Source organism: Festucalex cinctus, chromosome 1 (genome assembly GCF_051991245.1).
Source record: "Festucalex cinctus isolate MCC-2025b chromosome 1, RoL_Fcin_1.0, whole genome shotgun sequence".
Lineage (NCBI taxonomy): Eukaryota > Metazoa > Chordata > Actinopteri > Syngnathiformes > Syngnathidae > Festucalex > Festucalex cinctus.
In genome coordinates this window covers 37,975,481-37,988,128 of record NC_135411.1, presented here as the reverse complement: position 1 = coordinate 37,988,128, position 12,648 = coordinate 37,975,481, and the positions used below count along the sequence as shown (strand labels likewise).

General features: G+C 38.9%; 1 protein-coding gene across 3 annotated transcripts in view; it reads right to left on the bottom strand.

Moving 5' to 3' along the window:
• The window catches only part of septin12 (septin 12), a 77,779-nt gene that overhangs the window by 19,168 nt on the left and 45,963 nt on the right, over positions 1 to 12,648 (bottom strand). The window contains exon 1 of one of the 3 annotated variants that reach the window (XM_077534257.1): positions 6,509 to 6,606. The exons of 1 other annotated variant lie outside the window; for it this stretch is intronic. Coding sequence is in view for 1 of the 2 variants with exons in the window: in XM_077534238.1 (XP_077390364.1) it covers positions 732 to 741 (10 nt within the window). In the remaining variant the exon portion in view is untranslated. Of the gene's footprint in view, positions 1 to 731; positions 1,003 to 6,508; positions 6,607 to 12,648 lie in introns of those variants that run through there. One more of the 3 variants, XM_077534238.1, reaches the window with a different exon arrangement.

The window sequence follows — 12,648 nt, the reverse complement described above, 5'->3', positions numbered from 1 at the left end:
TTAGTCACCGTCACTCAAATACAATAAGACATTTCCAATTGAGGTATCTTCGAGCAAGGCACGAATTTTCCCAATAACTATTTGGTCATTCGTATGCTGCCCATTTTTTCTAGTATTGCTCTATCAGTTGCTATGATGGATTGAAATTAGAAGCCACATTTTGTGCAATCTGGCTCAAATTGTTCTTTGGAAGATAGTAAAACAGTTTTGATTCACTCATCCACCTAACAATTTGTTGTTTATGTTTATTTACAACTTCATTTTGATGTGATTCTGATTTTGGACTTATTTTTCACAATTTTTAAAAAAGCATTATTTTGGAGAGTAAGTAATATATTGTCGAGTAAACCCTTATAAAGTAGGATTCATGTTTATTGGTATAACTTCACCAGATAGTTTTTAAATCTCCAAAAGGTTGAAGAAATTGTAACAGTCAAGTATAAATGTTACTTTTATACATAATACATAATTTTACACAGAATATTTTACAGTGCCAGGTAGGAAAACGTTTCAATTGATTGCAGAGTTTTGCATGCCACAATAAACTTACTTGCAGGACTGTTGATTCAAGCGTTTCAAAAAGAGGCCTGCTCACCAGCCCCCTCCCCTCCGTCCCCGTTCTGACCGCCTAAGTGGACCAGTCCTGTCAGCTTTCATTGTTCGCCCAAGAGACTGAGCGTACCCCATTGATATCCATGGGGGATGCGAACGAACAAAAAGAAAATTCCTACCTTCGACCATTCAAAATTTCCACTTGTGCGATGCTCTGGCAGCCTCCGCAATGAATGGTTCGGAAGAACTCGCTTTCGGTTCTGATGTTTTTAACACTCCCTTCTGCAAAGTTTGTCCACGGCAACTACAGTGATGTCCTGCACTCTCTGCCTTTGTATGTTTCTCCCTGATGTGAGGAGAAGTGTGAGGAGCCGGCCAAAGAGAGGGAAGGCGAGGGGGGTTTTGGTGGCTAAAAGCAGCACCGGGATCCATTCACATGTAAATTGGCCAAGGAGCTTCCACTAATCCCCATGTGGAGAAGAACGCCTCCCCTTTGCCTGGTCCTCCCCCCTCTCCTCTGTCAGAAGCGTTTACCCTGTAGTGGCTGACCTGTCTGTCAGTGTGGATAGAGGAGTACGACAACTGCCACCAGACTGACGCTCTTGTGTCCACATTACAGACGTATGTAATGCACCATTGTCATCCTCACTTTCTGCTTCAGGTAGGAGACAGAAAATGGATGGATGAAGGGAATTCTGAACTTTTTACCCTAACACCCACCCTGCACATACTCTTTGCAGCACCCTTACTTGTTTTTAATGAGGAACATGCAATCTGTGTCATCATCACACATCAACACATCCGACATTTTGGAGGCGATGGGACAACACAAGACACAAGCGCTCTGTCGCGTTGTTCCCTCTGAGTTATTGTAATATTTCGTCAGCAATTACAGCAATTCTGTAGTGTAAATTTAACTCTATTTAAAGTAATTTTGACTATTTAGAGAGGGACCAAATGGACTCAGTTGTAGAGTAGGCTAAGATTTACACTATGAAGAGAGTTAAAAAAAAATAATTAAAAAAAAAGTCACTCAAGGGTTAGAGGAACGAACTCACGACCTTCAGCTTGGGAGACTGCCACACTACCACCTGAGCTATGCCTCTCCTAATGTATGCTTATCTCCAAGAGACCAAAGACATTGTTTTTGGTCTCTTGGAGGTAGGATGATTCCATGATTCCATAGAATCATGGAATCATCTGCAGCTGTCACAAGCGATAACGAACAGAAAGCAGGAGCTGGGCGGTTCAGAGAGTTTTCGTGAGTTCGTTACTCCACCCTTGAGTCACTATTTTTTCTTCTTTTTTCCAATTCTTTATTTTACTCTCTCCAAGTGTAAATATTACTCTAAAACTGAGTCTATTTGGGCCCACTCTAAATAGAGTCAAATTTATTGTGTATCCTTTTCATATGTAAAGCTGCTATCCCACTGAGTGTTGCTGAACGTTGCAAAAGTTGTGTTTCGGCAGAGTTCGACAAGGTTCGGAATATGTTGCATTTGTGTTCGGAGTTACTTGTATTTCTGGCCATTATCGTTCATCGAACATGTTCAAAATTTCCTTGCGAATCCATTGTTTCGCCAACATGCGCATTTGCTCGTAATCTCCCGTCGGAATTCATTGTAATTTGTCATAAATGTGTTGGTAATGTTATTTCCGAGGTCCCGTTCATAAATTCACTCTGATGAAAAAAAGCTAACTTGGAGACATGTGTTGAACATATTTTCAAGTTTGTATTTCATGTTTTACAAGTGCTCAACGTGTCCCAGCCCGGGCAGTGCGGACATGAGTCAAGCCGGTGATATTCCTCCAAAACACAACAAGATGTTGCCACGCAGGCATACATTGGTATCTGACTCCCTGAAAAGAAAAAGGTTTAAGCCGATTAAGTGTCAGAATGATGACATATGCTGTCATATTGGACTTTTCTTTAGCTTGACAACACCGTACCTATTTCATAGCACAATTAGACCAGAAAATAAGTCCAAAATGAACAGGGATTGCTTTTCACGCAAACCCGTCATGGACGACGATGACGTGACTGGACAAAACTGTCCAATAATTACATCTTCTAATAAAAAGGAATAAAAAAAAATAATAATAATTTTAATCTGATGTGTGGGTCAGTTTAACTCAAAATTTAGGTTAATTCGCGGGTTGTCTCAAATGTCGCTTTTACATAGCAAACATCGCAGGTATGTCGCAAAATGTCAGGGACGACATCATCATATTTTGCGAATTCAACATTCGGCAATGTTCGCAGTCCAGTGGGATAGGGGCTTAAGAAATACATTTTCTTATAAATGGCAATTTTCCCCTTGTCAGTTATTTCTGCCTTTTTACTCAACTTATAGTAGAGTGACATGAATACATGCTCGTATGTAATAACCCCCCCAAATTCACCCTTAAAAAGCATGTATTATTTGTGTATAATACAGTCCCCTGATTGGTTTGTATGCTGTATTATCTGTGCGAGTGTGAATAACATGAATGAAGAAAGATTCAAAGCACACCATAAGACATAAAACCAGCATGTTTTACACTTGCATGGCCATTACGAATTTTAAATGTCAGTCAGTTAATAAAGGTTTTCTTTCTTTCTTTCTTTCTTTCTTTCTTTCTTTCTTTCTTTCTTTCTTTCTTTCTTTCTTTCTTTTTTTTTTCTCCACATGGTAACATTTAGAAACTAAATACATTTGTGATCAATCGTATCCTTGAATAGATTGGCTTTTATCCTGTTTACATTTCTAGCTAATTTTACTACTCAAAACAAAGCTGTCCAATCGCTGATGGTAACAGGAATAGCATTCTGTAATTTTGCACATCTAAAGCTGCCCTGGAGGATTTTTTTTTTTTTTAAGCGATTGGGAAAATCCAACATGGCGGTGCCCTGGAGGAATTTGCCCCAGAATATCTTTACAATAGCCTTTTTATTTGGCCATTTATGACTGAAATGTTTTCTAATTAATAGATGAACACCCTGCGATTGGCTGGCAACCAGTCCAGGGTGTCCCCTGCCTACTGCCCAGAGCCAGCTGAGATAGGCGCCAGCAGCCCCGCGACCCTTGTGAGGAATAAGCGGTCAAGAAAATGGATGGATGGATGGATGGATGGATAGATGAACACTTTAGCTGTTCACAACTCCTGCAGGCCTCTAGCCAATAGTTTTCAGACTGGATTCAGGTTCGAATTTCCCGCCCTTTGCCTGCGGATGTGACGCCATGTGTGTATTGTGTACGTGAAGAAGGGTGTATGCAGTTTTCATTTTTCGTCAACAGGTGGCAATAGCGATCAAAAATTGAATTTTTATGTTCAGTAGCTTTAAAGAACTAATACAATTGTAAATCTCCACTGAGAATGTGGCATACATGTATGAGTCAAGGTGCCTGTCAAACCTATTGGACTTGTGATTTTAATTAATGTAATATAATAACATGAGTCACACTCATATTCATACCTACAGACAATTTAGAGTATCCAATTATACCTAGCGTGCATATTGTTTTGGAATGCGGCAGGAAACCGGAGTACCCGTTGAAAACCCTCATATTGAGACCCTCCAAAAAAGCAGTTAACATGGTTATCTTGCTCTGCTCTGTAAAGGGTGTGTCTGTATAAGCTCCAGATCTGTGACATTCTGTTGTAAACCTTTCTCATAGGCTGATGACTGGAAGACCTCACACAACAATGCAAATAAAAATCACTGGATGCAATATGTTAGAGTTTGTGACTGCGCGTTATAATATAAGGTAAATATTCATAGCCATTATCTACTTTAATTCTTGCATGGTGATGGTCAGGGCCGCCGCGCCCTACACGCAGAGTACGCAGAGTGCGTAGGGCACCATCGTCTGTGTGGGGCCCCATTTTGCCTGCGAGTCATTGATGAACTTGTGACATGCACTTGACATGTTGTTGAATCATCCGTGAGCACCCCTGCCAATGTATTTACTAGGGATGTCACGATAAGGTCAATATCGTGATATCGTGATATTAAATCTGCCACAATATCGTCGTCGTCATGCTCACAATATTTAAAATGAACACATCTGTTAAAAAAAAGTCAGCTTGATTTCCATTTGTGCAGTTCTAGCACCCTCTAGTAGCTATTTTATTAGTGACATTTAATTTTCATTAGGGATGTTTTGGCCTTCTATGTTTGAAATCTATGCTAATTGTCAAATAAAGGGGAACCTAATTTGCTTGTGAAGCAATCAATGTGTGCTTGCATTAGGAAGTGCCTCAATATTGTTATTAGAGATTGTAGGTGGTTTATATGCATTGAAGTTATGCACAAAAGCACAATATTGTGCTTTTTTTTTTAGTATGAGCTCTTTTAAAAAATATATATATATATATATTGTGATCTTCTTTAAATATCGCCAACGCCCCCACAATATTGTGATAATTATCGTATCGTGACCTTCATATCGTGATAATATCGTATTGTGATATTTGGTTATCGTTACATCCCTAGTATTTACTGTTTACCCCAACCGGGTTCGGGGGAAGGTATCAGGAGAGGGAGCGCACATGTATTGGGCGCAACGCTGTGACATAAACCGACATCACTACCTTTTATGTTTTCATTGAAATGCATGAAGAAACCACTTGTAAGTATTGTGATTTTCAGTTTTGCAAAAAAAAGTGCGATCAAGAGATGTGTGGAGAGAAGCAACAAATAAAAATAAAAAATCAAGTAGGTCATTTGCGTTCGGGAGTAAACTCATGCTGCATTCAATGACCACTCACACAGTTGGATATTTTAAACATACAGAGAAAAAACTCATTCAATCTATCAAACAGAAATAAATACCACGTGAGCACATTGCAGGGGGTACGTGGAAAAATTTTACAATTTTTTCCCCAGATCAAAAATCTCTGTCATAGACGCACCAAAATCAGAACAGCCGCATGGCAACCTAAATTTCTCATAAAGAGAGTTATCAGACGCGATGGAAATGTGCGTGACGTCAGCCAATCAGAGTGCAGGTTTTCCTTCTCTTCTGCGGTTTGTAAGTTAAAGACGTAAACAGAAAGTAAAAGAAACAAGAAGTAAACAATGACGGAAAGTGCAGCTAAACAAGCCACTTGATGTCATCTTCCCAAGATGAGACAGTTTTGACAAGATCGGTCTTCCTTGTTGCTTTTGCAACCACCAGACCAAAGCGGCAATCGACCGTGTCATATTTTGATCACCCCAACCCTTGTGAATTGTGAAAGATTGCTGGTCTGCGAAAACTAGTTTGAACCATTCCGTGACACAAAAAAAAAAAGGTTCAGATTGGGTCTTTATGCCATGTAAGTAAGCTATTACCGTTGAATGAGAAATGTCCCCCACCCCACTCTGTAAAAAATAAATAAATACATAAATAATTCAGGAGCACCATCACACTTTTAAGCTTAGGGCACCCGAAAGGCGAGCGGCGGCACTGGCAATAATCCTTCCTTTCCTACTCATCAATATTCACTTTTTTATAATCTGATCTGTCAAGTATGTATTATTTTGTCAAATGTATTTTATTATACATAAGGAGGTTTTGAGAAAGGTGTTGCTATGGACAATTTTTCATATTGTGGCAATACTGTCATTTACATAAACGTGGGAGTAGCCGAGACATTTGACCATTTCTGATACACTGAACTGTACTGTACTGTATGTTCCTTTCCACTTCCTCACACACAGTAACTAAAGAGCTGAGGCAAATACCAAAACCTGCCACTTTAACACAATAAGCACTTCTCATCATTCATTCCAATCAATCCAATCTCCTACAAAAAGGATAACAAAAACAAACTCCCAGATGAACAGCATATATACAAATGTTCACTTTTCATATAGAAGTGCCAACCAAGAAGAAAAAAAAAACAATACAAACATAAATAATGCAACTAGTTTCACCACTTAACTGGGTTTAAAGGGTCTAAAAACAGGAAGAAGAGAACTGTTCTTTACCTGATGTGGAGATCTGGCAGCTCAGCAATGACACACTGGGCAGGATGTCATATCACTGCCTGTGTGTAAGGAGGGGTGTGACATTGGTGCATGTGTGTGTGTGTGTGTGTCAGTCAGAGGATGATGCATTTCCTGGCTTGTGGCAAGGGGAACAGTTTCCTGGTTTAACTTTTTTTGTGAGTTGTACACTATTTGAAAACCAACACATCATATTGGAAACGTCCCCGTAAATGTGCCATTGAAATACTGTTAAATATTCTTCAGCTACTGTATACAATAACTAACACATTGATAGAATCACTGTGAAATTTATAGTAAATTGATAATGGCTGAAAAGCAGCCGACATCTGCACCGGGAAATACTGTACGTCCCATTTTGAAATGGTTAAAACCACACATGCGCGGAGAATTAAGTTCTGTCAGTTCAGTCCAATCGAGTTGGATTTCTTACTCAGAGATTTACTGATCATGTTACAGTAATGTGACTGCACTGTCAACTCAGAATCTTGACGAATGAGATTTCTTAATGATCACGTTGTAGTTGCCTGACCTGATAGGGGAGACATTTTAACACAATGCTGAACAATCCAAAAGCAGTTTGGAAGTAGGGCTGCTCAATTATGTAGAAAATATTAATCACGATTAATTTGTTAACGATTATTCCAATTTTGTAATTTTGGAGTGCAATTAATTGAAATTGCAATTGAATTTTGATTAATAGCACAACCCTATTTGTAAGTGTAACATTGTGTCAGTAACTCTAGAAAAGTGCACATCTTCAAATTACCTACAATGACCTGGATGACTGAGATTCCACACAGACATTTCAAGTTACTTTTGTAAAAATAAAAAAAAAAACAGAGGAAATTGTGGTGAGCAAAAATGGCACCGACTTTTTAGAGTGATGCTGTTTTTTTCATTACTTGAGATTTGAAATACTTATATTTGTACCTTTTACTATAACTGATTTAATGAGCCACTCACAGTTTCACTTTACAGGTCAGTGTGTGGTGAGACTTGCATGACTTCATCCTTGAGACAAGTACATGTAACTGGCAGTTAACTGCAGTGACAACAGCAAGGCAGTACATGACAACTACTATTTGTGGAGCCACATGCAAAAGACAGACATCTCTGTCCTACTAACAGCCTGTTGGTGCAAGTTAACCCTTTGACCGCCAAAAACGTTTCATAACTATTAGTAAAATCACGACGTATGCCGCCATAAACGTTAGATGACGTCAACTAAGTTTTTATTTTATTATTATTATTTTTTTTCTCAGTGCAACATCTAAGTGCAGCGCTGCCTGGTCAATGGGTTGTGGAATCAAAAACACTCTAACTATGGCCACCAGATGCAAGCATTGTATCTCTTTTCGTGAATGATCAAAGCCTTTGTCATATCAAAGTTTTTTTTTTGATAACGTGTGGCAGTAAAAGAATTAAAATCTCATAATAACACCGTAACATAACACAACACAGCACAACACAACACAACCAACAAGTCAAAATAACGTATTGTATAGAGATTAGCATAAGAATTTGGGACCAAACCACTTTTTATTCTGGTTGCGGGGAATGGTTAAATTGGGGACTCAAATAGCAAAAAAAATAAAAAAATAAAAATGGCAAAAGAGAGAACAATAAATTCCTTTTGGTTCATGGAAATCAGTTCTGGAGTTTGGTCATGATTGGAGATAACAAGCAGAACCATTTTTGTGCATGACAGAGGTTCGAAGGCCAAGCCGATTGTTCCAGCACTGGACCACAGCAAGACTGCCTCATGTTGGAACTTTTAAAATAAAATAAAAAAACATTGAGCATCTGGATTAATCTTAAATCGATCGTGAGAGTGAGGTGCAAAGGATGACGTCATAAAAAGATGCCTGTGTCATTCTGTTTTTCGTGAGCTAAGTTAAATTATGGGAGACTGGACACGCACTCCAACAGATACTCTTTTGGAGACATACTGTAATCCACACATTTGACAGGTTAGTCTTTCCAAACCAGGAGAACTTGGCCAAGGCATCCATGTTACTTTTTGTCACCATGGAGTTCATTTATGGCAGCTCTCATTCAAACCACACAAAGTCTCTGACATTGTAAGGTTCAACTCTCCATTGGTAACCTCAACAACAAAAAGTTTCATTTCGATGGGCAAGCGACAAGCTGGAAAGGCCTTTCTGCCTGTGCTGCTCTAATTGAGGAACTGGAGACTTCCTCCTTTGACAGGCATACAAGTACATACAACTGTAACACTGATCACACCAAGTTTAAACTTCACTGTACATATTGAGTCAATACGATATCTCTCTGGCACACACTAAGATCTGTTAACAAGCACAGTGAGCTGTCTAAAGTGTGCCATGTTCAAGGACAGCCTGGATCACCACCCGTGTTGTTTGCCCCACACGGGTCAGTCAATCAAGTCAGCCACAGACTCTTCAAACCCAGAGCAGCATCCATAAAACTCTACCAAGAGGGTCTCCAGCCCTTCTCCAGGCATGTCAAAAGCCTGTCTGAAGTCCACGTTGCTTTGTTGGAGCTCCCTGACATCGGTCCCACTCGGTCCCATTGTGTGAAAGCGTGTCGATCAGGCGTCTCAGACTCAAATTATGTTGGGGTCCCAGGTCTATCAAGTATTCCACAAAAAAAGTAGCCAATCGTGTGCCTTCTTGTGCTGTGTAACGGTGTCGGTACCAGATGTGATCGAGCTGCTAGATCGTATCGGGGTCGCCTTAAATGAACATGTCACGCTACAGGATTGGCTGGAATTGTCTGAAATTATAAAAACGGAAATAAACCGAAGAATATCAACTCATATTTTGAATAAATAATAAAATAGATTGAATATAAATGACAAATACACAAATTAATTACCTGAGATGTGACACATCTTGTCAGTTTTAGATTGATAATGTCTTCCTATTATCATTAAGACTGTGAATTGTGAAAAGCTAAAAAAGAAACCAAACCGAAGTGAACTCATCTGAATCTCGCATTTCGTTAGCGCCGCTGTACTGACGTCATCAGCAAGCGCGAAGGTGTTTCAATCTATTTTATTATTTCTTCAAACTTAAAGTATCCTGTTTTTATGCGTACTCGTTTTTACAATTTCAGTCCCTACATTTTGTTGTTTAAATTCAATCATTTAATATTTTCTTTCCAATTCATTTCATTTCATTTGACGTAAACCTGACTTTTTTTCATATAACTTTATTGAACAATTGTAAACGGACAATTTCCAGCCAATCCTGTAGCGCGGCGTCATCGGCAGGCGACCCCAAAACAATCTGGCAGCCCGATCACATCTGGTACCGACACCGGCTCTGCACACACTGTTTCACAACACGTCGTTCCTAACATTCAAAACCTCGCAGGTTGTACACAAGTACAAAATTAAAAAAAATATATATATATTTTTTTTTTTAGACTTGGAAGGCTTTCCTTAATCACATGTTCTCACTGGCTCTTTCTTGGCTCTCCACTTTCTGAAGTCACGAAACACGTTTTCATTCCCACCCACAAATGGCCCGTAGGTGTAAACGTGAGCGTGAATGTTTGTCAGTCTCGACGTGTCAGCCCTGTGATTGGCTGTTGACATGCCCAACCTGACCCTTGTTCTGATCGGATCACACAAACAAGATCTAGCCTCTTATCATTTTGTCAACATTTCTGTCAAAATTTTTGTAAACAGCTTAAAACATATTTTGATATGCATCAGTTTGATAGGCTGCTTTGTAAGTTACCATGCTTGAATACTTTTTTTTTTTTTTCTGCCCGGTTATCTGCCTCTACAACAGTGATGTCAAGTTTGCGGAACACTTAAGAGATGACAGCATTCCAACATCGCCCACATTATACACTTCCCAGACATCTCACATTCCCATGCTGCTCCTTCATGCGATACTAAAATGAGCTTCCCATGGTTTATATTTCCGAGAATACAATAACAATCTTTGTGAAAATGCCGATACCTGGAGAACATATCTTTTATCATTAAGAAACCTTTCTTAACTCATCTAATGTCTTCTACATGGTTTGGGAAACATATGAGAAAGACATTGCATTGTATTGGTTGACAACTGGATGATTCTATTATATATAATTATTTATCAATATGATGTTGAGTGTACAGAAGTACACAAGTTAATAAATGCATTTAAAAAATTGTGCACACAACTCACAACATATTTGTTCACATAAGTTGACTGTAGTGAGAAAATAAATTATCCATCAAAATAATTAATTTGGATTGTGTTTTTTGATATATCATTCGCACAATAATTTAGTTGATGCAAATTAAACCAAATTGGTATTTATCTGCTGGAAATGGATGGAAATGAGTTGAGGGGTGTGGCCTGTCTAACTTAAAAACAGCGCCATCATCTGGACAGTTCTGCATGACTAATGACACTCCCATTCACACACAGACGTCTGGCTAGTGAATCACTACACTGTCAGTGGCTGAATACGAATACTGTCTGTTGTAAGCACTGGCAGCCAAATGTATTGTGTAACATTTAATAACAACAGAAACTATTCCACCAACAGACTGGGTAAGGCATCATGTTACTATATGTCGCCTTTCCTCCAGGGAGCTAATTTATGGCAGCTCTCATTCAAACCACACAAAGTGTGACCAGGCTTGTGAAATTAAAATTACATTCATTTAATTCATGTGAAGCATGCAGTCATCCAAAGTACATTTAGACTCAGAACCACACGCACACACCACAGTGAATCCTGAATCTCAGTGGATGTGTCTTGTTTATTTAATCATCAAACGTCATTGTTTACGTCTACCAGGTCCTCTGATGTGAATAATGACTTATATTGTCTTATGTTGATTTGATCTTTAAGTGGTACTGTGCACTGTTTATTCAGGCTGAAGTGTAGGAAAAATGGAGCATCTTATCTAGCAGCAAATTGCAAATCCTCTCATTTAGGACTTGCAATCTCACAACATGATCTTTGTACGTCCTTGCTAATTCAAAGTTAAAGTTGAAGCAAATGCCCTCAAAAAGATCTGCTCGCTTTAAGTGTTTTGTAAAAATGGAAAGAAAGGTACATTTGTGGTTGTAGTACTGTTTTGTACCACTAGAGAGCCTCTTTCTCCATAAGATAATGATCAAAGTGGCCCTTCATGAGGAGAAGCATTTGATCCTAGTTACAGGTTCAATAAAAATGACACCAAATAGCAAATCCTATCAAACAAAACAAAAAAAATGTGAGAAATGTGGCATCTCGAAACTGTAAGTTAAACCCCTTTATGCACACTCTGGTTAGTAGGAATTTTTTTGTGCAAGTGTCAACATGCAAACACAACTTGCAACTGTAGAATTCCACTAATTCTCTATTAGACCGTTCATTCATTTGTTGTTTTCTGCAACATTTGAATCTTGTCAGTCAGCATTATTTTTGCCCATTATGTGCTCAAGTTTCAAAATAACCTCTGGCAGAATATTTGTTTGACATCTTAATTGAGACAGTCAGGTAAATGTTTGTTCCAGCTTGGATACAAAAAGGGAAACACATTTTTTTACTGAATGGTTTCCTTTTTTAAGCACTTGCCTGATGACGTCAGTATACCATATACCAGCTGATGTATACACTCAGTTTATGTCAGAGCCGCTGAAGAGAGAACCAGTGTATGTGTGTGGACACATCAAGTATTGAAAAGAAGAGCAACTAAACCAATCTTTTCCATTTTTATTATAAACAGCTCAGAGTGTTAACGGTTCTTCTGAACGTGAACAAGACTTGATGACCCGGTTCTTTTTCTCATCTCCCTCAGCATGTCCATTTGAGTAAGAATTCAGAATTACATTTTTGCTGAAAGTTGTCATTAACCACAAACTATGGTAGCCTATAAGTGTAACCCCCACACGCACACACACAACGCCAAGGGCAATGACACAGCATAAAAGATGGGAGCCACACTAAAAAATGTTAAGTAGGGGGCCGCAAAATATCATCCTGGCAAATGGCCCCCAGGCTGCAAGTTTGAGACCTCTGCCGCAAACAGTATGAACAGCTTAGAATCTGAGTCAAATCTTATTTATATTCAAGAGCACATTTCTTCATTCAAATCAGTGTTAAAATCAGCAATAACACCCGTTTTTGGGCATAAAAATTGT